This window comes from Aulostomus chinensis, chromosome 3 (assembly GCF_037954235.1).
Source record: "Aulostomus chinensis isolate RoL2024-O1b breed Wild chromosome 3, RoL_Achi_v1.0, whole genome shotgun sequence".
Taxonomy (NCBI): Eukaryota; Metazoa; Chordata; class Actinopteri; order Syngnathiformes; family Aulostomidae; genus Aulostomus; species Aulostomus chinensis.
In genome coordinates, this window is record NC_141322.1 from 4,484,562 (window position 1) to 4,512,290 (window position 27,729).

The window sequence follows — 27,729 nt, forward strand, 5'->3', positions numbered from 1 at the left end:
AGACCTCACAAGTATTCTGACCTTCAGTCTAATATTCTTAAATACACAGAACTCTGAGATGGGATCATACTGCAAATATTATAGACGCTTATTCTGTTCATGTATTGTGATCATCAGTGGTGCGCGGATGTAGCTTTTCCTCTGCATATTTGCTGCGAGTTTACAGGATAAAGGCAGTGAAAAGGTTGAAGGTCTGCTGCCTTACCTCATCGTAGATGCTGTCGTTCCTCTGGAAGTCACCTGCCTTGCGGGGTAGGACATGGACGTGGACATGCTGAAAGCAAACAAACAAGAAGCGGCGATGGCTTAGATGCTGCGCTCTGTCTAGAGAGACAGGTACTTCATCACCAGGGAGTCGGCTGACAGACTGATGCGACAGAGATTGTTTCCGTCGAGAGTCTTCATTAATTCACAGTGTGTTGGACAAGCCAGAAAACAGCGCCGCTGCCTTGCCACAAATCACAGGAGGCTTCTCACCAAGCATGCCACCTGCACACCGCAGAGACTCCTTATTTTTATGCCTTTAACACGTTAATTGACGTTTTTATTGTTGTTGCCCCCCCCCCCCCCCCTTCAAGTGTCACCCCCTTGGCTGTCACAAACCTGGCAGTCTGCATGGTTAACTTTGATTTGCTTCTCTGCATGCATGATACGGTGATGTTCCCAAGAAACTTGACTGACAAACATACAACAAACTGAAGAGAAACCAAAGCAGCAAACGTTCACTGAGGCGGAGAAAAACACGACGTCTTCAGTGACACGCATCTGTCGTCTATCGCTACATCCAATACAACCTGGACAGGTGTTGTAGTACGTGGATCACATGGCCCTCAGACCTTCTCTGAGATAGTGAGTCCGCCAGGTTCAAAGTTGAGGAACAAAATACCCTCAGTCGTGACCTGCAGCCAGACCGGCCCAGAGACCAGGTGAGTCCTGCTCTGAGGCCCGGAGCTCAGACCGTGTGTGGCGCAGCTTAAATGCCTGTCAAAAATACAAGGAGGCCAAGATTCTACTGCCAGCAGGTCACGTGATGTAGATTACATCTCATTTTCAGCCTGTGAAATTATGCACTTGATGGACCGAGTACAAGTGAGTTGGAGAGAGTTTGGAGGGTCGAATCATTCGCACTTGACCTACAAGTCTGGCTGCAGGGGGGGCTGTGGATTCTGACCACTCCAGTCTTGGGTCATATTCCCACTGCAGAGTTCTTGAAAGTTTTCACAGCTGCTACTTTGAAATATAATTTCGGGATAAAAACATATGTAATTAATAGCACTGATTATGGCTGGAACAGGTGGGCCCAGTCCCGGGTCCAGATGCAATGACATGTCAAAGTGGCCACTGCAGAGAATAGCAGGAAAACAAAGGTTGTACTAATGACAACTATCTCGGTAGCAAGTGTGAAAGCTAGAGTGACACCTGTGTTTCTCTGTGAATGCGGTCGATGAAAGAGTTGACCGCCTCAGTGAGGAGACACCAGTTAGGCCTGGTGCTGGCCTCCAGACCAACACGCTCCTGCTCAACATGTTCAGCCCGCAGCACCACTGCCCGAAAGTCTTTGACAAAGTAAGCATTAAGAAAAACTTTGTCATATTTCCTATTGCGTGCGCACACACACACATACACACACACACACACACACACACACACACACACACACACACACACACAAAACCCAGGTGAATCTGCTAGTTTAAGCTCATTGATGCAGTTTCCGTTGCGAGCAGACCAGCAGTTTTCCAGTGCGTGAGATTACTGTAACAGGCTTGAATTAACTCTTTGCTAACTCCAGATGGAGGACAAAGACAGACAGCATACAGGACAGTGACAGTGTTTCTGTGGTCACCAGTTTATCATTCGGTCCAGAACAGCGTTGAAAACAACGCTGCATGGATCCATTAGCACAGACGGGTTGAATATGTGGCTGAGACGACAAAATACCCCTGAAAGTTACCAACCAAGGTGAGAAATGCTCATTTTTAAATCCATGGTGATCGGTTCCGGAACCGATCCATGTCCATCGAGTCATCTGAGCTGGGAGAGGACACCTTTGAAATCTGTTTCCACCACCAACAGAAGCATGTTAGCAGGTGTGAGGGGAGCTTTGTGAGGCCAATGTGAGGGACTGAAGTGTTGACAACCTTGGCTTCTGGAGCCTAGCAGGTGGACGAGATCCAGCGTCTGGATCGTTCTGACCGAAGCTCGTGCAGATCGGGCGGAGTCAGTCAATGACAAGGACAGGCCTAAACTTGAGAGATTGATGAGTGAAATAAGACATGGAGCTTTCCAGATGAAGAATTGAGGAATGTAACTGAAACAACTGTGTTTAAAGCGTCTTTACCCTGATGATAAACCATGGAGGAAGTAGAATTATTGCAACATAGTAGCAGGAAGCAGCTGGTGTATAACAATACAGCTAAAAACAAGTGCATGGTATGACATGAATAAAATACTGAACAGCTGGAGTGCCTTCTTACACCCTGGATATTGTTCCCTTCAATCATCACAAAGTGCAGCCTTCAACACTTGTAGACTGGAAAGGTTTCTCAAAGCCTTCACGACAGCACTTACAGTAATGCAAATGATTTGAGAGGTAACAAGACAATCTTGGCCGAGTGTTAAATATTTTACAGATCGTTTGTTCACATCCAGCTGAGCGGTGTGAGAAGAATGTAAGAGCTCATGTGTGACAAGAGGAAGCACACAACTTCCAGCATCAAGCCAGAATATTTCCCTGAATACAAGCAACCGTGATACTCCAGGAACCAGGAAACGGGCCAGACGAGCACAGCGTCCACACGAGACCGACCTGATCTCACACAAATGTACGAAATGTATACAAAGATAAATACTTCAGATGATGTATACAATAGAATTGTGCGCTTCCGGAATGCGTGCCAGTTACAGTGACCTCGGCCTGTGACCTTTCAGCGTTAAACATTTTTGTTCAGGTCGTCCTTGAGTGAAAGCCTGTGTTTGTGCTATGTTTGAAGAAATACCCCGAAAGTGTTTGGGAGAATTCACATTTACACGAGTTGATCTTAACCTTTGACCTTTTACCACCAAAACCTTTGACTCTTTGAATCCCTCTCCTTTCTTCATGACTCACTTCGGCAATTCATGCTGAAATTTTGCTGCTAGCTTAACGGTGAGATTTCAGGTATCAAACGCAGCTTCGGGTCTGATGTCTGACTTTTTAGAGGAACTTTATTGTGAAGAGAAACACACAACAGGCTTCAGGAATAACTGACGTGCTTTTCAGGCAGAGCGTCTCGTGAGTCGGATATTTTCAGCTTTCTCTCTCTGGATGTGATGAACACACGATGGCACAACCCCACAGTTGTGTTTTTTTTTTTCTGATACTTTTTAGGGGAATAAAAAAATAACTACTATTTAAAAGTTTTGCCATGTTTAAAATTGGTAATAAAGTGTAAGATGTACAATAAAAATCATTATTTGTCCCTCTGCACCACTCCTTTTTCATAAAAAGTAGAAATAGGCCCCCGAAAAAAAAGAAAAGAAAGTAAAATGTCATGTTAATGTCTTATTTTGCAATCCTCAACCCATTTTCCTTCGTTGACATTAGTTTAGGACATCATCTGGCCATACATGCCGTTGTGATCGCTAAAATCACTTTTCTTGTGTCTTCCTGGATTCGTTTCTTGGGGCTATGAAACATTTACTATGTCAGCATCAGCCGTGTTTCTGACACAAACAGCACCACTCGGTTCACCAGCCATCACTGGAAGAGCATCAATCGTGGCCACTGTGGAATTTATTTTAGCAGATAATCTTTTCTAGTGGCGCGGTGGGTTATCCTCCTAAAGGCTGCAGCATGTTCTGCTGCTCAGGGTGGCTGTCGGGGTGAGACCCTCCACATCCAGCCCTGCCACGGCCACCCAGCCAGGTCACAGCCTCTGCTATTCCAACTCTGACCCTTCAACCATTTAAGCCTTTTTGTAATTTACTGTTTTGCTGGTGGCGGCCTGAGTCTTGACCCTGGTCTCCTCTGCCTGATCTCCAGCCCAGCCTGCCCTCCATCCCAGCCCGCCATCCACCTCCACCACCCTCTCAGCTCCCGTCTCTCAAGCCTGCTCCACTGGCCTCCACCTCCATCGTCAGTGCCATCATCTCCTGCACCTTTCAGAACCAGTTATCTCTGAACCAACCATACCAGCGTTCACTCAAAGTTCAAAGTAGAATTATGATACATTCCCTTATTAACACCAAGAAAAACAAATGGTCTCATTCACCCTGGAACGGCTGGAGATTTACTCCTGATTTCCAGAGGCTTTCTAAATGAGTACTGAGCGAATGAGGCAGTGGCCACACAGGTGTGTGTGTGTGCGCGTGTGTGTGTGTGTGTGTGCACGCGCATGTGTCAGTCTGCATACTAGCGACTGGCACAGTGGCAGGTATTAAATTAGAGTGGCCTGATGCAGCTGTGTGTGTATATGTGCAGCAGGTTTCTGACAGACAGAAACACACACACACACATCTATTAATAATCTATTAATAGCATCCTTCTTAAAGGAAGCATGCATTTATCTGTATTCCTCCAGCATTAATCGGGTACAGCTGCCCCCTTGTTGCCGCCTCCTGCTAATGGAGATAGCTGCAGTGCGAAGGGCCCTACCTCCACAGCCTGTGTCAGCCCTGACCTGCAGGTTCCTGCTAGCCTCTTTGGCTTAGCCAGCTCATCGATGGTAACAAGCCCGAATCAGAGATCCAGACCATCTCTGATGAAGAAGCAGCTTCATGAGGAACTCAACGCTGACGTGAACATCTTATTCTCTGTTTCATGAGCTCATCACAACTTTAGACATGTTGTCGCTGCTGTGGTGACACACGCTTTGGCTCACACTCACACTTGGCCAGGTTGCCCCAGAGCCAGGCACATTTGCCCCCCTGGCCTGATGTCACATTGCTCCAGGCAAGAGCCGGCTGATGTCATCACTGAGCTGTACCAGCCGGATACGTCCTCTCAGATCTGAGGTTATATTTCATTACAGGATCGAGGTGAGACAGGAGTACAAGCTCTGTTCACTCCAGACTGCAGCCCCACAGAGGTGAAAGGCCCCCAGACTGTAGGATTCTCTTTAGTATAACACACAGCAAGCAGCAGAGACAAGCAGCACCTAAAATACTCGCCTGCTCTCATCACATATCTGGATATTTTTTCTCGTCTGCTTAAGTTTGCCGTTTACTGTAAGTTTGTGTGTCCATGCTCATGCACATGCAAGCACACCGGGCCCAAGCCCACCTCCTCCGTAGTGCAGGGCTGGGCCAGCCTGGATGCCGTGGTAGCGCTCACACACACACACACACACACACACACACACACACACACACACACACACACACACACACACACACACACACACACACACACACACACACAGCTCTGCCCTGGTGCAGTGTGCATGGCCTCGTGTGACAGGAGGAGGCCCCTACAGGCACCATGCACCATGCACCATAATGGCTGCACCTAATTTTACATTTGATGACTCAATCTTCCAACCAATGTAACATTTTTCTGTCTTTACAAATGAATATGAATTCATACAAAAGAACAATCAACAGGACAGCTGGAGGGGAAAATATGATCCCCTCCCCTGCACACTAAGCAGAGCCCTGGAGCAAGGCATGAAAACAACCAGGTGGGTTTCGTTCTGTGTGTGTGTGTGTGTGTGTGTGTGTGTGTGTGTGTGTGTGTGTGTGTATACAGTATATCTGCTGAGCACACCTGTGTGTGCTGCCCCTCCCCCCTGCCAGTTGTCCACCAGAAAAGCTGCTATAATACCAACAGCTGATGAAGAGAAGCACTTGGCTTCATTTCCAAATATCCTCTTCAAAATGATTTTCGTTTTGGAACAATTGTGCCGTGGAATATTTATTACTCTGCATTACGAACATGAATAATAAACACAAATCCTCATTAATAGGATGAAATGGACTCATCGGTCTGTTAAAAGAGCGTTTCATTTACTGATGTTTAGGATGAGTCACAACTTCTTTGAAAAAATATTCCTTAACCTCTCAGCTCATGTTTGAGGTACACAAACTCAACTGAATTCCAGCCATCCACCCATTTTCTGTACTGCTTATCCGTTAAGGGTTGCAGTTTATGTCACATTTTTTGACGAGAACAGAAATTGTTTGCCGCCATGGAGGACACCTTCAAGGTCAGAGAGAAGAACTAAACATTTTTTTGAAGCTCTTGACTTAACTGTGCTTGTCAGAAGGTTTTTTTGTACACAGAGAGAAATTAATTTTCCATAAGTTTGAATTTATGAAATAAAATCATGATGTGCAATAGAAGCCACAGATATGAAGAAAGAACATTTTCACAAACCACTGCGCAAACAAGTTCAGACAGGAAAAAGCTCCGTGTAAAAAATGCAGGAGGCTGGTGGTGGTGAGAGAGTGATGCAGTCGTACCTGGGGAGACAAAGAAGTGAGCTTCACTCTTTCAATGCTGAGGTGTTCACAGCAACCGCGCAGAATGAAAAGAACCGTACAGAGTTCTCTACCACAGCTGATGTCATTTATGGTCGTGCAAGCGTCTCTGTCCTCTCCGAAGGGACGGAGCGCATCATACTCTGAAAACCACTGCAGGGGAAAACAATCGCAGCTACAATGAGATGCTGAATACTTCAAGCTAAAAATACCTGTATCAAGCTGAGACCATCAGATGTCACTGGATTATCGTGGCTATTAGCTATTAGAAAGCTAAATGCCCTGTGTGAATTATACATATTACTCACTTAAAGTCAAATTCAGGTTATAATTTTGTCTAGCACACACACACACACACACACACACACACACACACACACACACACACACACACACACACCAGTGGTGGTGCCGTTCAGGCAATGTGAATGTATTAGTGATGTTTGAAAAAAAATGCTTCATGCACACATCAGCCTCGAGATGCAACTGCTCAAAGATGATCATACCTGCACCAAAATAGTTCAGGTCATATTAACTGTGACGGTAATGTTGGCCATGTTGGTACTGATGGGATAGCTTTAGTCACAGATGTGCTGGAAGTGAGAAAACGCAGCTCTCCTGTTTTCTACGCAGCAGTATTACTTTCCTCAGCTGGTTTTGTGTCCTTGACACAGCGCCACAATGCCGTTTTCTGATTACACACTACAGATGTTGAGGTCATGGTTCACTTCTGGTTCCTTTGTGTTGTCCTTCTGTTGGGTGCACGCACGCACGCACGCACACACACTCACACACACACACTTACACACACACACACACACACACCTCCTCAGGTTGTATGTCCCGTCAATAATTAGTCAATCACCCTGCTGCATGTGCACTCAGACAGAACGTCCTTCATGCGGAGCTACATGTTCACCTCCCATCAAATTTCCAGTGAAGGGTGTCCTCAGATGTTCGTCTCTTGGTTTCCTGTAGATACCTGAGTAAAGCTGAAGTGCACAGGAATGTTTTTCCAAATAATCAAACCAGATGCCTCCTAATTAATCTGTAACTATGGAAACAAACAGGGAAAAAAGCTGTCATATCAGTTTAAGGAGCTTAGGTGGAATCTAGTTTGACAGGCAGACAAATAAACTTTGTCATAAGCACCTGTGGTCCCCCCCATTATTGGAGTGAGGGGGGGTTTGCGAGATCCACTCTGGGGGGAGGGGCCTTAATTAGCAGTATGGAAAGGGAGTGATTCTTCCCAAAATGCATTGCTTTCACAGGCCTGCAGCCCCTAAAAGCAAAGTGAATTTCTCCACCTTGTTAGGCAGTTTCAGGTTTCAGTGGTAATTTTCTGTCTCAACTCTGTTGGGAAATTAATCAGGATGAGCAGCTGCCGAATATATTCTTCTCCATGGCAGGAAGATGATGACCTCAGGCAGCTTTCATAACTCAAATAAAATAGAGATTGCATAAGAAGACTGATGGTGAACTCAACTGATTTTTACTGAGCGTCACTGAGCCTCCATGCCAACATATGAACCATGATAAAACTGAAGCTATAAATGACCACAAATGGGATAACTAAGCCCCAAAGGCCCGTTAGAAAAATAAAATTACCAAAAATGACAGCATTTAGCGTAGCTAGAAGCTATAAAAACTCAAGTATCTGATTTCTCTTTTCCCTGCAGACGAAGGTGAGTACCAACAACTATCATGCTGTGGTTATTTCAGAGTGACTCTGACCTGCTTTTGCAATTGAATCATTGAAAAATCTACATTGGAGGCAGCAGTGGTAAAGCTGCGCTTCCTGGAGGCGGTTATGAAAGTCAGGACTGACACAATGACCCAGACAGACAACGTTGGGGTATTTTTCTTGGGCTTCTACGACTACAACAGCAGGATTAGGGTTATTTCAGACATGGCTGGAGAAGGAAAAACCTACTATCTACAAGGAGGTATTAAGCCCCTGCACCTCTCCTTTTTTTCCGGACAAGAAGGATGGATATTAACAACGTGACATTACAGGTAGAGAGAGAGATACATGCATACAGACAGGACCCCAGGTGCAGTCTGTGCAAAGATTCCCCAGCACATATTAGCAGGTTGTAAGATGCAGACAGCGAGAGCGCACTGGGGGCGCCATAACCAATTGGCTGGCAGAGTTTACAGGAACATGTGCATTTTTTATGGTCTGGAAGTCCCAAGGTCAGACTGACCCAGCTACTATCCTGTGGGACTACCAGATCCAGACTGACAAAATGGTGATGGCTAACCAACCGTCCACTGTGCTGATGGACAAACAGCAGAGGAAGGTTTCGGTGACAGATGGAGCGATCCCACGCGACAGAAAGATCGAGACAAAGGAACATGAGAAGCTGGACAAATAACAAGGGCTGAGGAAGGAGCTGGAGAAGATGTAGGGAGTAAAGGCAGCATTGGTGCCACTGGGACCCCCAGACTGAGTCTGTGGCTTCAGCAGATTCCAGGTACCACAGCGTCTGATTTGATTGACAGGTGTGTTGGTGTCCAGTCATTGTTAGAACCAAAGGCTTGAGGTCGTCTTCTTAGTAACAAACAAGGTTGACATGTGTTCACTAGAGAAGCTGAGGCTGCTCTTATAAACCAATCAAGATTGGGTTTCTTTAATCTGAGATCAAAGACAGAATTCCATGTACAAGGAAATACACTGAAAGCCTCCTGATGACATCATCAGGAATTCTGACCTCACTTTAGGCCCCCTGTTGGCTGACGGAGGCCCGATGAGACATTTTTGGAAAGAGCCCAAAATCCCTGGCAGCACCCCTTGTCCTGTGTAAATGATCTGCATGCTCCCGTAGTCAGAAGTGACACGTGCAGAGGGAGGAGAGCTGAGCGGTTGTGATCTCCAACAACTGTGTCTTCACAAGACACACTGGAACTTTAACGGAAATGCAATTTGAAAGCAAACACAAAACGAGCAGCGAGACTGAAACGACAGCAGAAACACGATTAACTGGTGAAGCTGAAATGCTGCAGCACAGTTGCATGACGCTGCAATGGGAGCCTGGTTGAGTCACCTTAACCTTTGACCTCCAAAATTTGCCTTTGAAAACCTGCGGACATCTGCAGCAAATCTGACAAAATTCCCTTCAGGATGTTCCTGAGATATTGTGCTAATGACTATGGGACAGATACGCTTGTGAGAGGTGACGGCAACCCGAACCTGTTTAGTTCATCTTTTAGTCCCAGTGGACCAAGAACTTCTCCCAGACCGCTCCTGAGATATCATGTTAACGCGAATAGGACAGGCAGCCGGATGGATGAACAATCCCAGAGGACAGCTGTCGCAGGCCTGGAGGCATAAAATAAAATAATACATCTGCATTGCTTCTATTTATGTCGATTTATTAATATGCATCAACACATGAAATGTTGTGATATCTGAGGAAGCAGTCCACAGAGACATTGCTGCTCCAGTGTCCATAACATAAGCTTTACCTTCAGAGGAGCCAATAGCAGTAAACAGAGATTAATGCCAACAAAGACCACAACAAATCCTATACCGGTCCACTGGGAGACATCAGAGCCGGTACCAGACTCGTCTCCATGGGATTCATAACATGACATAAAACAAAAATTACAACAGCTTTGATCGCGGCTCGAAATCTCACAGAGGGCTTTGATCATATAGACTGCACTTAATGTGCACTTGATGGCTCGATGTAGACAGGAACCACGAGCACAGGCTGAAGAGACTGAATGTTTACTTATTTTTGACTTCCTCTTCATGTTTGTGTTTTCACTTGGGCCTGATTCTTGTCCCTCGGTCCCACACGATAATTCTGGAAAGGACTTGACCGGGACGCGCTCCTTCAGAACAGAGACATCAGAGGTAGAAATCACCAGCAGTCAGATGATGACAGAGATGTAACCATGGCGATGAAGCAGGAGGTCTCAAAATAAAGTTCTTGACTGAACTCAACTTTAAATGTATCTTTATATTGCAGCGAAGAACCAATAGAAAATGCAGTTGTTTAATTTCTACAGATGGCATGCTGAATTACTGTCCATCCATCCATCCATTTTCTACCGCTTATCCTGTTAAGGGTCGGGGGGTGGAGCCTATCCCAGCAGCATTCAGGTGAGAGGCGGGGTTCCCCCTGGATGGGTCACCAGTCCATGGCAGGGCCAACACATATAGACAGACAACCATTGGCTCTCCCAGCCACGCCTACGGTCAATTTAGAGCCTGGATTAACCTGGTCCCCTCTTGATGTCTTTGGACTGTGGGAGGAAGCTGGAGTACCAGAGAGAACCCACACAGGAACAGGGAGAACATGGAGACTCACCCAGAAAGACCCCGTGCTGCAGCTGGGGCTCCACCCACAACCTTCTTGCTGTGAGGCGACGGTGCTGACCACTGCACCACCGTGCCACTGAATTACTGCATGGATTAAAAAGAACGATTTTTTTAGAAGACTACTGCTTAATTGCTTTCAACAACAATCTATGTGTTTATCTTGTGCATTTTTAGTTTTTTCTTCCTTGACGAAACAGCTTGTAAAGTTTTCAGAACCAACCCCCCCTTTCTATTTTTAAATTCTAATTATCCCTTTATTTATCTAAGTACTCATCTGGGTATTATGGTATGATCTGTAATGTTATTATTTAGAAGTACAATACAGGTGAAGAGTTTGTGTTACTGTTTCTGGTTCACATTAGCATGTGTTGAGGGACTTCATGGAGCGATTAGTAATTCATGAACATTTATCAATGTTTTAAACAAACAAATAAATTAATAATGTGGCCTTGAATTGTTAATTACTATTTGTTCTGTCAGATCAATAATTCATGAGAGTGAATTCACCAAAAAAAGAATGGATCCATTATTCTGTAGAACAATGTACTGAAATATATATTTAAACAGGGTAGAAACAATCAAAATCAAGCGCGGTTTCATACGTCGGCGGCGTTCATGATCTGACACTCAGCCGTGTTGGTTCCCTCAACCAAGGAGGTCACATTTTCCTTGGTGTTAGTCTGCATAACCACATTCCCACTGGCATGAGACCCGCCTGCTTCCACCCAGGATCAGTAATCATCCTGGTCCCATGAACCTGTCGTTATTTATCAGCTGATCCACATTCGTAGGAGCAAAGACCCTGGGTGAACTCGTCAGCTGTCGGCGCTCAGCCCTTAACATTCATACTGCTAGCGGGCCGAGTTCCACTCTTAGTTTTGTGAACATTTGGCCAACTTGTCCTTGTTCAGTCAGTGTTGAGTTTGCAAAACAGAGTGAAGCAACACATCTGTCCTCCATGTTGCTTTCACTGCTGCCACCAGCGACTGCGTCCAAGCCTGAGATGCTACGCTCTACTGCTGCTGTCGCAACACTAATCCCTTCTTTTGAGTGAGGTTAGCGTGTTCAGGATGTCAACAGTGATGCAACAGAGAGGCCGTCTCCTTGTAATGGGAACAATCCCAATCGGCTTTTTAAAGGCTTTAAGATAAAGACGAAGATTAAAAAAAAGTTGTGTATATGCTAGGAGGCTAATTTTCCTGAAACTTGGTGGAGGTGTAGTCTGAAAACCCATTTTGAGGAAGTTTAGTCACAGTGCCACCTTGTGTTGATGAGAAATACGTGCTGTTATTTGCGGTAACCATGTGTAGTCACAGGAAGCAAGCCTGATGGAACACACATGGTGATGGACAGCAGCATCACACATAAGTAATGTGTGCTCTCTAGCGTCACCCAGTGGGTACAGGAACTGATATTAGCACCAGATAGCAGTTTTAGTATGCTCCTTCATGCAAAATCAAAATACCAGTTCAACTGCCTGCTCTACACGTGATCCTCCATGTGCGGGGGCGAGGCCCGCTCATCAGCGCTTGCAGTTTTCATTAGGCCTGAGCTCAAAGTGCCAGGGGCCACGATTCTGTCAGAATGAGCTCTGAGTTCAAAATGAACAAGAAGGGCTTGAAGAATGTCTGATGCAGCGTCTCTTATCTGTATGACAAAGAGTTTAAAGACATTGTTGACAGCTCTGTTTTGCTGTCAGTCTGAGAGGCTCATCAGGATATCGACGCCGTTACAAACATGTCTTCAGAAAATGCCACTAAAATCTCCACTTAGCTCAGTAACACAAGCAACCCTATAAAACACCAAAACCAGCCTTCCAGCGTCTGGCTACCTGCTTGGTGTCACTCTGGCCTCAAAATGCGGCTCAAGGCAAGACAGAGACGAGCTTTGAACGGCCGTCCAGGAACACATCTGCTGCGATTACTGACCTGATCTTAATGTTCTCCCTTCAGTCCAACCCACAGTCCACCAGTCCACCCCGGAGCTGTACCAGTCTCAATGTAGGGAGCGCTGATTTAACTACAGCTCAGGTCCACTGAGTGAGATGAATTCAAAAGGCCTCTCTCTGTGTGGGACTTCACATCCATCGTTTTCAAACGTTAACACTGGATGATTCAGCAAAACCCTGGATGATGTTCCACTGTAAAGTTGCAGATTAAATTCAATCATTCTAAACAGCCAAACTGGTTAAAATGAGATAACGAAGTCATTAACACACGTCATTAAAGGCAGGAAGAGATCCCGCTGTCGCCACAGCCTGCTACAGTCATGTGATCACTCTGATCGTTCATCGTCAGGTGATCACTGGTGGTCAGATCTCACTTCCCTGCTCTGTCTTTAAACATGAATGAATACCTACGTTACGCCCGTTACGAGGTTGCACCAGTCTGAGTGTGAGCATTTATCCATGACAGTTTGCAGTGCTGACAAGCGACACCTGCTGGTAGGCTGCCCAAATCACACAGCGATAAAAACAGTTGGTTTTTGTCAGTGAATTCTGGCCATGAAGGCAGAGGTGCAGCATGCAAGTGAGCCACTCGTCCACAGTGTAACAGGGGTCAGTCTGATAGACTCTGATTTGTTGTCTGACTTAAGACGAGGGAGAACCTCTGACGGTGGGGGAAGAGTGGGAATTCTTTTTTTCCAGACAGATAAGATTGGGCCTGGGGAAAGGGTGTCAAAAACAACCCATTTCTGGACAGATGACACCAGCGTTAGCCTGTCTTAACCGCCTGTTTTTCTGCCGCTTGCCAACTTCATTGATATGTGATACAAAGTTGAACCAGGAGGAACAGACTACTTCATTGCTGGACCTTTTCAAGGTTTCCGTTCTGTAGCTGGCTATTTATTGTCTGCTATCAAATTTTACTTCTTGTGTTCCAACTCATATCTGTACTGTACTTTCAACTCCGTTTTGAAAAACTGACTCAATACTTTAGTTTTGACGCGTAGCAGTCAAAAACAGTATAGAAGACGTTGTAAGAGAAAGAGCGAGGTGGCGCTAGTGCGCATCAACGTTGGTTGCAACTTTGATGACGAGATGGGAGTCTTTTTCGGAAGGTATACTGGGACCAGTTACATGCAACTAGAGCCCGATTATGATCAGACCTCACGTGCAGGTGCTGCTGTATTCAGCCGGACTCACTTGAACTTTGAAGTTCTTGTCAGGCTTTACAAGCCTTTGTTTTTCTGCTTCTTTTGCATGGACTTTTAATAGTTTATTGTTCTTTGTTATCTGTAATTTTCATTCTCACTCGCCAATTACACTGTGAAACTGACAACAGACTGACAGCCTCCAGATAAATCACGTCAGTCATTTGTCATGAGCACAATATGTGTAACTCTTCCCGATCAGAATCAATCACAGCGTCCATGTGTCTCTTTGTCCCCCCTCCTCTCACTCAGCCTTCCACTTTCAAAATCCATTCCTGAGAGTTTACTCAATACTGCCTACTCTGCACATATTACATCTAATCACCCTTATCCATAAAAATGCATATATAACAGACAGGACTGTTTAGCAAACAAACAGGGATCATATATGGCTGTACACATGATAAATCGCTATAATCACTCTGCATTTTCCACAGGACAAAAATAAAACCTAATTCCATCATTCAAACACAGACATTTGTCTTGTGTCTGGGAGACTCCAGGCGCTGAGTTTATAAGAGTCCATTTGCCTCCCTCGTATATAGCCTGCCACACTCTTATTCAATCTAAGCAGCATTTTTATTGCTGGCGTGCAGGCACCTGATTGCAATAACCCAGTTGATAGATGGGGGTGGGCCGCTACTGTAGCAGGTGTGCTACAAGCACTAAGACAATCCGTTTTCATAAAAAGACCAGACAGGCCTCCACATCAAGAGTTGCTTTGTGCTGAAATTACTTGATAAAATATGTAGATTATTTCAGTGAGTTAAGGATCAGCGGGAAACAACCGCTCCTCTGTTACTGCCTTTGATTCATGTGCAGTAAAGACTCTCAGCAAGAAAGGGGCTGCAGAACATTTCAGAGCTGCTGATAGTCCGATAATGCTCAAATATAATCTAGCCGCCGGTGTGAATCTAACAGCAGAAATGTATTACTCTTTGACCTTATTTGTATTGCCAAATGAAAGCCATTTCATCTCAAATAATCTATGGATGAAAAATGGGTGGGTGTTAGGGAAATGGAAAAATAAATATCTTTAAAAAAGACATTGTTCTTCAATGCACACAGTGGAGATTGCTTTTCCAGCAGAGAGAGAGCAAGAGAGGGGCAAAGAGAGAGAGAGAGAGAGAGAGAGAGAGATGGCAAAAGGCAAAAAATGTGCTCAACAGTTGCACTCGTGCCCTTGGTGCTAACTGGAGATTGCCTGAGCTTGAGCAGGAAGCAGCTACGCAGCAGGAGAGGATGCAGGGCAAATTCACCAAGCTCTTCTTCCATCGTGTACAGGTGAAGAGGAGCACAACAGTCCTGGTCTGGAATTCCAGAGCTCTGGAACGGGATTCTCGAAACGCAATCAGAGGGTTTACATGCGCAGTTGCAGTCGAGCAAATGTTAAGGCTCAATTACACCCAATAAATGGAAAGCTGTCGTCCCAGCACACACAAACAAGGAAGAACCAGTGTATTCCTCTCTGGAACTGTAGGTGGCGCTAAGTCCCGTTCTACCTGCCCGCTGTCAGACTGTCTTCTTGGTCATCTTTCTTTCAAAAACTAAAACAATTGAAGCAGCGGCTTGACTTCTGAATGACATATTTGTGTTGTTCTCAGTGCTGTGCTGCCCACCATGACGACGCTCCCTTGACTGACACCCCAGTGGGACCTGCAGAACACGTGAGGGCTAATCTGGGGCCGACTGAGTTGTGTGCAAGCAGGAGTCATTCGAATCCCAACCACAGTATCTAGGTACGTTTAAAACTACGATTGGGACGATCACTCTCAAAGTAATACAATACTAAATAAGTACAGAAGTAATAAGTTACATGGAGAACAACACCCCAACGATCGATCTCAATAATAATTCAAATATCGATTCAGGTGAGTATTCCCTTCATGTTTCTGTTTACTGAAGACACGCCCACATCACATCCCTGACTCTTCAGAGTTTCCTCTGGATTGACTTCTTATAATGCAGAGATGTAACACTGGTGGAAGCTGGACCAGCGGCGTCGAGCAGTTTGACCATCACACGCGTCCCAAAGTACTGCGTAACCTCCGGCAGCACCTCGTAGTGCGATGAAGGCGTGAACGCGTCTACAACCCACTTCAAAATACTCAACATGTCTGCTTATTCCAGTCCACTGACGGTGACCTCGTTCAAGTTAAAGTCATCATTTACATGGTGGCATATTTTCTTTACTGGGTTACTGTCAGAATACATGCAAACACGATGTGTGTGTGTGTGTGTGTGTGTGTGTGTGTGTGTGTGTGTGTGTGTGTGTGTGTCGGTCCTTGTTGCAGCAGCCATAGAGCAACCACACATCTGCATTAAAGGTGGAACAACTTTCTGACTCAGCACATCCACAGCAATAAGAAACAATAACCCTACATAATAATAATAACAACTGGCAGTTCAAATATAGGATATCTGCAGGCAAACAATTACAACAGGAAATGAATGTTTTCATTTTGGGCTACATTGCCTTTAATCACAATAACAAAAGTACTAACACCCTGGCTGCTAATTGCCAAATGTACTAATACAAGTACTGCATAAATTCGAAATAGAGACTTCAAGAGAAAGCGGCCAGTAATAAAAACTAGGAACCATCTGAGAGCCCCGGCCCTTCAGGCTGCCTCCCACAGCCGGCATCATCTCGTCAGGTGCTGGTCTTCTCTTCCACCCTCTGAGGCCTGGGAGAGGAGCCCAGCACTGCCTAGCACTCATTCACAGATTCTATTCCCTGGATGTTATTCTCAGACTGATGGTTTTGACCACTGGCTTCTATTTTTAAAATTTTTATTTCATTTCATTTGACCATTGAAGGTGCAGGGAGACAGGCCACACATTTACACGGATGGAACATCCTGTCATGCATTTTTATTTTTCAGTTCAGTTTTATTTATGATTTCTTGTTTTTCGGCTTCAACTTTTAAAATCCTCTCAGGTTTTTTTCTTTCTCTTTCTTTCCGCTGTGGCCGATTCCGTTGTTCCTAGCTTTCTGTGAATGTTTGAGCGTCACACTTTCACAATCAGAATTTGATCCGTGTGGTCCGGTAGCATTTGGAACATCTGCGACACAACTGTATCCCAGTTAGCCAGCTCTGCTCAGTATGACACCTCATCTCACGCACAGACTCCATCTGTGTGAAAGGCTGAGATTCACCAGGGGGTGACAAGCTTAATCAGCACGGCGTGAGTGAGGGGAAGGCCTGAATGTTGAAACACATCACGCAGGAGAGCTTTAAAACACATTAATAAGGAGATGTAACTGAAAGATTTCTCAAGCAGTCACCAGAAAAGTCCTTCATTCCAGGTATTAAATGCTAACCAGTAAGCAGAAACCTCCGTATCTGGACCCCCACATGTTTTCATCCCACTGAAACAGAGTGTCGAATGCTGATGAACACTGAAATCACTCAGACGGTACTAGACTGGTTCTTCAGGTTGGAGCATCAGGAGTTAATCACCTCTCACATATGCCAGAGGAGACGGGCCGTACTGAAGCAACAGCTTTCCTGATGAAATAATCCACTTTTAATTGGTGTGAACTTTCCATGAATAGAATCAACTCACGATGAAATGTGTTGAAGTGACACAGACAGAGACACTCACGCTCAGGATCGTGGCTCCCTTCGATTCCAAGCACACGACTCTGAATATCTCCTGAAATAAATGCTAACTAGGTATTTTGAATGGGTTCTTGGTTAAAGTCCTGCAGTGAGTTCTGTTGCTCACATTAATGTAAGATAGTTCAACGTTTGGTCCACGTAAATAAACAAGTCAGTCACGACCGACCTTTCTGTTTATCCTAAAAACAGCAGGTTCAAACGTACGGCGACAGAAGATGATAGAGAGTAAACGCCATCACGCTGAAAACAGGAGCACAGCGAGCTGTGACCACGTCGAGGTAGTCATTAATGGAGTCACTTGCAAAGATGATCCTGCTTAAAAAAAAATACGTCCCACCAACCTTCTTTCGCAATAGAACTGATTTTTAGCAATAGAAATGAATCAATAATCAAATCTAAAAATCCTGTTGTCCGTTCGGTACGATGCTAACCTCTGGCTGGGCCTACAAAATACACCATCATCCCTGCGTCTCTCCCCGTTGTGTTTGTCTGGAAAAAGAATGCAGTCAAAAGTAAACTGCTTTCTGTAGCTTTTGCAACCCACAACCAATGAAGTGCTTGGTTCTGCAGTCAGATTAACAGACAGATCAGTGACTGATGGAGTTCTAGAAACTCCTAAACACCTCTGACAGGGTTGTTTTTGGAAGCAGATGATAAAGCTGAGTGGCCCGGTGGAGCAGTGGTCCTCACTGTGGCCCCCCAGCAAGAAGGTTCTGGGTTCGAGCCGCGGCTGGAGCACGGGGTCTTTCTGGGTGAGTCTGCATGTTCTCCCTGTTCCTGCTGGGTTCTCTCTGGTACTCCAGCTTCCTCCCACAGTCCAAAGACATCAAGAGGGACCAGGTTAATCCAGACTCTAAATTGACCGTAGGCGTGGCTGGGAGAGCCAATGGTTGTCTGTCTAAATGTGTTGGCCCTGCCACCTGTCCAGGGGGAAGGCTGCTGGGATAGGCTGAGCAGAAAAATCCCTCAGTAACACAACTGCACTCTGTGGCGGTCCGTCTGCCATCGCTGTCATAACATTCAGGTGATTTTAGCTGTTCAGGGAGGATCTGCACATCCAGCCTGAACAGTCATGCAGAGTCGGAGTCTCAGTTCACAACTGTATCTGGTAATCGTGTAGTCGTGGTGTGAGAAGTGCTTGCTCAGCACTCATACTGTAAAACTGGGCATCAACCGACTATTATCAATGTACCCTTCTGATAAAGTGCTTTCTGAAAAAAAAAAAACTGGCTCTTATTAACGCTGCAGGAGACTATAAGTTCCAGAACCCTAACAACGAACGCGGGGAGCATCTGCTGCTGTTGCTGAGGCCGGCCGAAGCGTCCGTACTGAGGTTCTGCTCAACCATCTACGGCGCCAGGCCGGTGGTGGATGGCGACATGTGGGCGCTGTGCATCCAGACCGTCTTCAGCCTCATTTTGGTATCTAAAGGGTGTGAACCACGGCGCAAAGACTCAGACTTTAGATCTCTAATATCCATAGGTGTGATTTAGGGCGTGACATCACTCAAACCAATCAGAGAGCCACGTGTCAAAAAAACCCTCTGCTCTGCCGATGTGACAGGTTGCTATGAGCATGAACATCTGAAACGTTATTTACCCTATTTTGTAAAATGCTGTTGAAGCTACCCAAACACTTTGAGCAGTTGTGACTGATACTTCCAACTGCAGTCCCATTTGTGTTTTTTCACTTGTTCTGCTTGCCTTACTTGCTGTTGTACCACTATAGGTTTTTGTTTGTTTGTTTGGGATTTGTTTTTGTCGCTTGTTATTGTCCTTTTTTAATTTCTTGCTTGTATTATTCATATTGCATTTTACTCCTACGTATGTCTTGTTAAACGTTTGCAAATAAAAAAAAATTAAATTAAAAAAAAAACAAACTAAAACACTGTTAAAGGGAAAAAAAAGAGAGTCCCCAGAATGCAGACAGCCATTTGTTCCATCACATTTCAACATCATTTTCCTTCAAAGATTTTAATGGATTTTTTAAAATGATATTGATGTCACGAATTCGACATCGTTAATTGGATTTATGGTCTATTCACATGTGCACGTGTCTCTTGTCTCATCTGAAGCCCCTCGCTGCATCTGATTTTACATTTTGAATCCGTGAGATTTCCAGGGAAGCACCGTCCACGACGTCAACGCCAGGAACGATGGAAACGTCTCATGTGAAAGACTCTGTGTCAGTAATAAGCTCAAGAGGGAAATGCGTTTCAGGCGCTTTGAAACGACCCTTTGCCGACTTCACGTCTGTCAAAGTGTGAGAAATATCAGTGCGATGTCCTGTACATGTACATGGGTACCAGGAATATCCCAGAAATAGCAGAGTGGAGGGTTGAGTGGAACTTTTAGTAGCAGGGACGGACTATAATCACCCCTCCTTATAATCAGAATGGATCCCAGTGGGTCCCCAGTCAGCCCCCTGAATGATTCCATGCAGCCTCATGGCCCAAAAATGATTGAAACCTTCTAGAATACATCTCTTAATAATTCAGATGTGCCAAGAGTTTAGCACTGCAAATGAAATACGATGATTATTTAATAGTGTATAACTGTTGCAGAGGCCTCATGACATATTTAAAAGCAGTGAATTATTAAGTTCTCACCTTCACGGTTTGTCCGGCTTCAGGGCCGTCCTAGTGGGAACAGAAGAGGTAATTAGAAAAGAGTTGGGAATTCAGAAATATTTACATTAATAATTCAGAGAGATTTTAATTTCAGATGAGCTACAGCACCTCACTCCTCTCCTCCAATTAATTTCCCCCAGATTGGTTTCAATGCCTCGTTTGTCTTGACATTTATTTCTTTATGACCAATTTTTGTTCAGCTTTTCTTCAAAAGGAGAGACTTGAAGAGAAAGTACCTTTTGTACAAAAGTATACAGTAAGTAATATACAAGATTTATAGAGTGTATACACACTATTTAAGACTTTGGATTTGCAGGGAGACATAATTGATATTAAAATATAAAGCTATTGTTCATATGTCTCAACAAATTCCTCTTCTTTTGCAAACGTTAAAATACATATCACATAGTGTTCAATCCACGTAAAGATGAATAAATAAACCATATTTATTACAATCACTCCAATTCCACGCAAGTTTGAACAGTAATTCAAATCACGCATTTATTCTAATTTTTGCCCTTTCACCAGACAAGCGTCCAGTCATGAATCTGTTAACTTCTCAAACAAATATTCATGAGTACAAATATTCATATCTGTAAATTGCTGTTGTAAAAGCTCATCAATATCAATTCATGTATTACAGGAAAATTCCTCTGTGCTACATCAAGATATTCGTCCAACTGAAGAAAAATACTCCTGCAAGGCAAAAAAAGACAGGAATTATCATTGACAGTCAATTAATGGACTTCATTTGCGTAGAAGTGGGCGTGGCTTTGCTTCAAACATATGCACATTACCTCATTAAATGACATGCTGTTTGCTCAGCAGCACAGTCGAGGCCCACCCCACCTTGGTGGCTGCTCTGTGAATCACACAGGTCCTTTCAGCCTAATTTGCGCGTTGATCGGGTGCAGGAGCAACACTTGTGAATGCCTGAATGCTTCATTTTACTGGAGACAGACAGCAAGCAGCAGCAGTCTGGAAGCTTTTTGAACCGAGTAGCTTTATAGTTCCTCATGAGCCACCAGCGCAGCCTTCAAGTGAAATAATCCCTCACAGATTAACAACTTCCACTGATGAAGTCCCCAAACAAAAGCGGTCTATTATATATACTTGATATTCAGATGCTGTTTTTCTGAAATGTGGCAGCAACCATCTTCCCCACGATCCAACAGCCAGAGCAGCTCGTTGAGCAGCTTTATGTCACATTTTGACACTTCTAAAAGAATGTTTCATGTACAGTTAATTAAAACCATTTTCTCTGACAACTAATGTACATGTTTTGCTTGTAAAGTGAGCCAAACTCCATATCCAATGTGTGTTTTTAATCAAATGTGTCTGGCAACTGTTCAAAGACAATTAATTTCATTCGTTTTGCTGGAGAACATCTGCTCTCAGTAACTCAAGCTCATGTCGTGTTTGCAGTTTGTGGGTACAACACTTGCTTATAGCCGCGCTACTCAACACATTTACATGAACACTGAATCAAAGGATTATGAGTAATGGGGGAAAAGGTCACTCATGGTGATGAAAACATAATTATCCCGCAGCTCCATCAAGCGTTTTAGCATCTTGTTTGTTTGAGCGACCCAAACAATCAAGCTTGATTTGTACCTGCTGCAAAGCAGCGATAAATCCACAGTCCTGCTCAACAGCCCTGCTGAATATCCCAAAAATGAGTTTCCCGTGGCAGAAGGAAATATTTGCCGTCAGGATTTTAGATCTATATTTGAACTTGGAAAGTGCAGTAGATGAACATCAATCCCCGAAGTCCTGACCTGTGTCACCATCATGGCCCAGCCATCTGACCAGCTGACTGATTTGAGGTCATTAAAAGAGTAGCAGACCGCCAGGGTTGGAGAACGTGAGTACACCAGGCAGGAACAGTTACGTACTCAAGGATACTTGCGTTCGCAACACATATCAGTGGAAAAAGAATGAATTTTAAATGGGCACTGGACTCTTTCATTATCCAGAAAACAGAAACTACAAAACACAGCATACTTTGATCTTTAACTGGCAAAATGTTTTCAGGACATCCTTGAGTCCTAATGGACGTTTGAAATATGTTCCCTCATGACGATAAAAGAGAAAAGAAAATCATTAAATATTTAGCCATTTATATAATAGTCAAATTATCGTTCTTGTACCAAAAAGATCATTTTGCTGCTGGTGAACAGCGACACTAGCAGAAAGAGGCAGTTCCATCCAGCCAGCGTCCTGCCTCTGCTGCTGCTTTCCAAGGAGAAACCTGTCCATCCTAAACCCAGAGGAGGACCAAGAAGACAGGGGAGAGCTTTGAAAGAGTGACAGTATGAAACCAAAGGTGGGGTGACCTGTCGGGTGACGGGGGCCAGGTGTGATATCTTTACATGGGGCCCACGCTATGATGTAAACAAAAAACTAATCAATGCAGGCAACAACTGTAAACTTGCTTTTGAAGTTCACCAGCGACCGCAGTTCTCATCTATTCTACTGTTCACATTCATATTCATTATTCTGAAAAGAACTCACAGTAAACCATCCATCCATTCATCCCTCCATCCATCTATTTTCTACCTGTTATCCTGTTAAGGGTGGTGGGGGGTGTAGCCTATCCAAGCAGCCTTCAGGTGAGAGGCGGGGTTCCCCCTGGACGGGTCACCAGTCCATGGCAGGGCCAACACGTATAGACAGACAACCATTGGCTCTCCCAGCCACGCCTACGGTCAATTTAGAGTCTGGATTAACCTGGTCCCCTCTTGATGTCTTTGGACTGTGGAGGAAGCTGGAGTACCAGAGAGAACCCACGCAGGAACAGGGAGAACATGGAGACTCACCCAGAAAGACCCTGTGCTCCAGCCGGGGCTCCACCCACAACTTTCTTGCTGTGAGGTGACAGTGCTACTCGCTGCCTCACAGTAAAACAGTGAATCACTAATGATTTTCACAGACCACTGCGTCTGATTTGATTGACAGGTGTGTTGGTGTCCAGTCATTGTTAGAACCAAAGGCTTGAGGTCGTCTTCTTAGTAACAAACCAGGTTGACATGTGTTCACTAGTGAAGCTGAGGCTGCTCTTATAAACCCATCAAGATTGGGTTTCTTTAATCTGAGATCAAAGACAGAATTACATGTACAAGGAAATACACTGAAAGCCTCCTGATGACATCATCGACTTTGATCTGGGACTTCTTACTTTAATCTTGACTTTGATCTCTGACTGATTCAGTTGTGTATACCCATTCTTTAGGAACACCTTTCTCCACATTGTCACTACCACTTGGTGATATTCATCATTTTGGTCACAACACTCATGATATTGAATCTTCACAACATCTCAGAACACATGAAGCACAACCAGAAAAAAAACAAGAAAAAATGAGCGTCATCGGTGATGCTGGTGTTTAAATAAAATCAGATTCTATGAGTGTTTGTGTCCCTGCAGGTTTCATCAGAACAGTTTATTAAAAGAGCTAAAGTCGTGGACAACAGGCTGCATCAGCAACATTAAATCATTCCAACTCTCCGTACACACCTCTCTCATCACCCAATCACTGGTTTCACTACAAACACGCCTCCATTCTCAGCAGCAACATGTCAGAAACACACATGTAGCTGCTCAGAGCGGTGATCAAGAGATTTGTCACAGGTGACCAATGTGATTACTTCTGGGGCCCAAAATCCCTGGCGGGGGCCCTTGCATTTCATGGTACTGGTATCAGAATAGGAACACAACGCGTGGAGGGAGGTGCTCACTACTTCCGGCACAGATTACTTGCTAGATTTTCATAAGTAACACACATTTATGAAAAAGCATGAAAAGAAAGTAGAAACTTGTCGCATTGTTGAAAAGTAGTTGGCCTCCAAAGTTAGTGGGAGCTCTGCAGGTCAGCAGCCCGCCATCTGCAGGCAGATCACTCCTCTCATCCCATTTTAGTTTTTCCAGCAATCATGGTAAACACGCGCCTCCGAATGAGATCCAAGCTGAGGGATTTCATGGAGATTTACAAGGTAAAACATAATGGAGCCGCTTGTACTTCCTGTGTTTTGCTAAGTTGGGGCTTTCTGCCTAACATCTGGCTGTTATAAAAGAGCAAATGTTTGTTTAAAAAAAAAAAAGCTTAGTTAATTTTTTGGTTTGTTTGTTTGTTTTTCTGAATTCCTACTTATTAACATATTTCTCTTGAAAAATATGTACATCCTCCAAACTCAAACAGCTGTGGCAGAATCTCCCAGACAATCAAAATGGAGGATTCTTTGTCTTATCCAGCGAGTGAGTGAGTCCACAAAAAACAAAACAAAACAGAAATGCACAAAGTCATTAAGATTTCAATCTGGAAAACGTTTCCTTAAAACAAGAAAAGCTTTTAATCAGCTTTTCTTACAAATGTTCCTACCACTGCATGACAAAAACATTCACGGTACACATTTTGCTATTTTATTAAATCTCAGTGGACATTTGAACTACTTGTCATCAAACTTTGTGTGTCATTATGAAAAAAGTGCTAAGAGCAGATGTTCCTGTCCACTCAACAGTCACTCAGGTCCGGTGGCTCCTCCTGCCTGCATCTCCCACCCTGCTGCTACAGTCGGAACCAGAAGTTTACATTCACTGTGCAAACGCTTCTTCGCATAACACTTCTTTTCTCCCTATCTGAAGATAAATCAGACTGAACCTCTCCTGTTGGGACCACCAATTGTTTAATTGAAAATTAACAATTGAAATTGTTTAATTTCTTAGAGAATCTTATTTTACTTTGTTCGAGGTCAAATGTTTTCATACACAATGTGGGGAAGCCCAGATGATGATGTCATGGCTTTTGAAGCTCCTGATAGGTTAACTGACAACATGTGAGTTAATTGAGGACGTATTTTAAGGCCACACCTCAAACACTCTGCTTCTTTGTTTGAAATCATGGGAAAGTCAAAAGAAATCAGCCAAGAAATAAGGGAGAGAATCGTGGAGCTCCACGAGTCTGGTTCATCCTTGGGTGCAATTTCCAAATGCTTGAAGGTGCCACGCTCATCTGTTTGAGCACTTACATGCAAGGACAATCATCATGGGACTGCCCAGCCATCACACCGCTCAGGAAGAACGGGCTCAGAGGTGAAGGTGTTTTGGTCCGACGTGCAACTCGACCCCAGAACAAAAGCTAAAGACCTTGTGATGCTGGCTGAAACTGGCAAGGATGTGTCATCATCCACAGTAAAACCAGTCCTGCACCGATGTGGGCTTAAAGGCTACTCAGCAAGAAGGAAGCCATTACTCCTACAGAGACACCAAGACAAAGACCTTAACTTCTGAAGACATGTCCTGGGGTCTGAAAAAAACTGAAGTGGAGCTGTTTAGCCACCATGACCACCGTTACATTTGGAGGAAAAGGGGGGAAGCTTGTAAACCTGAGAACGCCATACCAGCTGTGAAGCAGGGAGGTGGCAGCATCATGTTGTTGGGTTGCTTTACTGCAGCAGGAACTGAGGCTCTTCATAAAACAGACGGCATCATGAAGAAAGAACATTCCTGGAAATACTGAGGCAACATCTGAAGACATCAGCCAGGAAGCTAAAACCTGGGCGCAAATGGGTCCTCAAAATGGACAATGACCCTAAGCATACTGCCAAAATAGTTGAAAAGTGGCTCAAAGACAACAAAGTCAATGTCTTGGAGAAGCCATCCCAAAGTCCTGATGTGAATCCCACAGAAAATTTGTGAGCAGATCTGAAAAGGCGAGTGCGAGCGACGACCGGCAAACCTGACTCAATTACACCAGGTCTGGCAGGAGGGACGGGCCAGAATTCCAGCAAAGTACTGGAAGAAGCTTGTGGAAGGATAACCAAAATGTGTGACCAATGTTTTAACAAATTCTGTAAAAAATACTCTCTCTCATCATTGTGGCATTTAGCAGAAAGAAGTCATTGTGGTTGTCCTAACTGAGCTGAAACAGAAGAGGTTTAGTCTGATTTAGCTTCAGGCAGTGAGAAAAAAAGTGTTGCGTGTCTTTTTGCACAGTGAATGTAAACTCCTGGTTCCTACAGTCTGTGCTGAACTGTCTCAGGGGCATCTTAGCCCGGTCTGCACCTGGGTCCTGTCTGATGGTCTAGACCCGGGCCTGCTCCTGCATCCTGTCAGGTGGTCAAGAGCCCAGCCAGCTCCTGCATCCTGTCTGGTGGTCTAGACCTGGGCCTGCTCCTGCATCCTGTCTGGTGGTCTAGACCCCGGCCAGCTCCTGCATCCTGTCCGTTGGTCCGGACACCGGCCTGCTCCTGCATCCTGTCTGGTGGTCCAGACCCCGGCCTGCTTCTGCATCCTGTCAGGTGGTCTAGAGCCCAGCCAGCTCCTGCATCCTGTGTGGTGGTCCAGATCCTGGCCTTATCCATCTTATAGTGCCTGCTCTTGTGCTGCCGTGAGTGGAGCCTGTCTTCAGACCAGCCTTCTCCAGTATTTCCAGTCCAGGATTTCTGGATGTCGGACACTTCCTCTATCAGGTGGTGGAAGGTGCCATGCAGGGGCGTGTCCCTCCATGATGGCTCATCTTCCTCCCATGCATCCTTGGATTCTGCTGCTTCGGGTGTTCACTTAACAGTTCATCTTTGTCTTCATCCATAAACTGCCTGAGATTTTATTCTAGCAAACCATTATTTAGAATGTTTCATTACTTCTGTCTGCCTAATATATCTAAAGCATCAAATTATAACATAAATCCAAATTTTCACATTGGGGCTTAACTGTGGAGAAAAGTTACGGTGCAATAAAACCCTGCGATCTGCTTCTGCCTACAAGACAACGACCTTTGACCGAAATAAAGAACAGTGTCTGAAAACATCTGATGGAACATTAAACATGTTTTATAGCTGAAAACACCCCCTTCTCATGAAGAGCGAGAAAACTAAATCATTAACATAAAAGAAACTTTATGGTTTGATCTCAACTTTCTTTTCACGTTCCACTCTTTTTTTTTTTGGTCTTCATCGTGTTTGAGATTTGCTGCTCCAGAGCACAACGCCTTCCTCATCTACTGACAATCAAACATTTTAACACTTGTTTTCATATTAGGTGTGATTAAATTTGATGAGATTACACTTGGTTATTTGCTAGCAGAAGGTGATGACTGGAATTTGCATGGATCTAATACCCATCACACATCAGTGTGGTGAGTGAACAAATAAGTCTGATGAGTGCTGTTTTTCTTCTGTACCGACGGAGGAACAATGGAGTGTTTGTGCCACCAGGAGTCTTTTTTTCATCACCAATCCTCCAGTGAGGTTGATTTGTGTGATATTATTATTATTTTTTCTTTGCAAGGAGTGGCGTGCTGCAGAGAACAGTTGCCACCTCCTGCAGAGAGTTCTCCTTTAATGTGCTGGCTGTAACCGGGGAGCTGTCATGACTAATCTTCTATCATCACTTCTCATCACCTCCCCAGTCAAAGAAAATGATATCCAGGTAAAGATTACTCGATGCTGCTTTGCTTTTTTTTGCGTTCTCTCCTAACCTGTGAAACAATTTTCTCTGAGAGGGCCGCAGCGCGGGCGACGTGCTATTTTGATAT

At 44.5% G+C, this 27,729-nt stretch overlaps 1 protein-coding gene across 4 annotated transcripts in view; it reads right to left on the reverse strand.

The window, feature by feature from the left end:
* Nucleotides 1–27,729, reverse strand: part of fhit (fragile histidine triad diadenosine triphosphatase) — a 367,464-nt gene that overhangs the window by 80,341 nt on the left and 259,394 nt on the right. For 3 of the 4 annotated variants that reach the window (XR_015112248.1, XR_015112246.1, XM_086200571.1), the window contains exons 6-7: nt 20,177–20,206; nt 206–274 (exon numbers count right to left, since the gene is read on the reverse strand). Coding sequence is in view for 1 of the 4 variants with exons in the window: in XM_086200571.1 (XP_086056697.1) it covers nt 206–274; nt 20,177–20,206 (99 nt within the window). In the remaining 3 variants the exon portion in view is untranslated. The remainder of the gene's footprint in view (nt 1–205; nt 275–20,176; nt 20,207–27,729) is intronic. The other variant, XR_015112247.1, reaches the window with a different exon arrangement.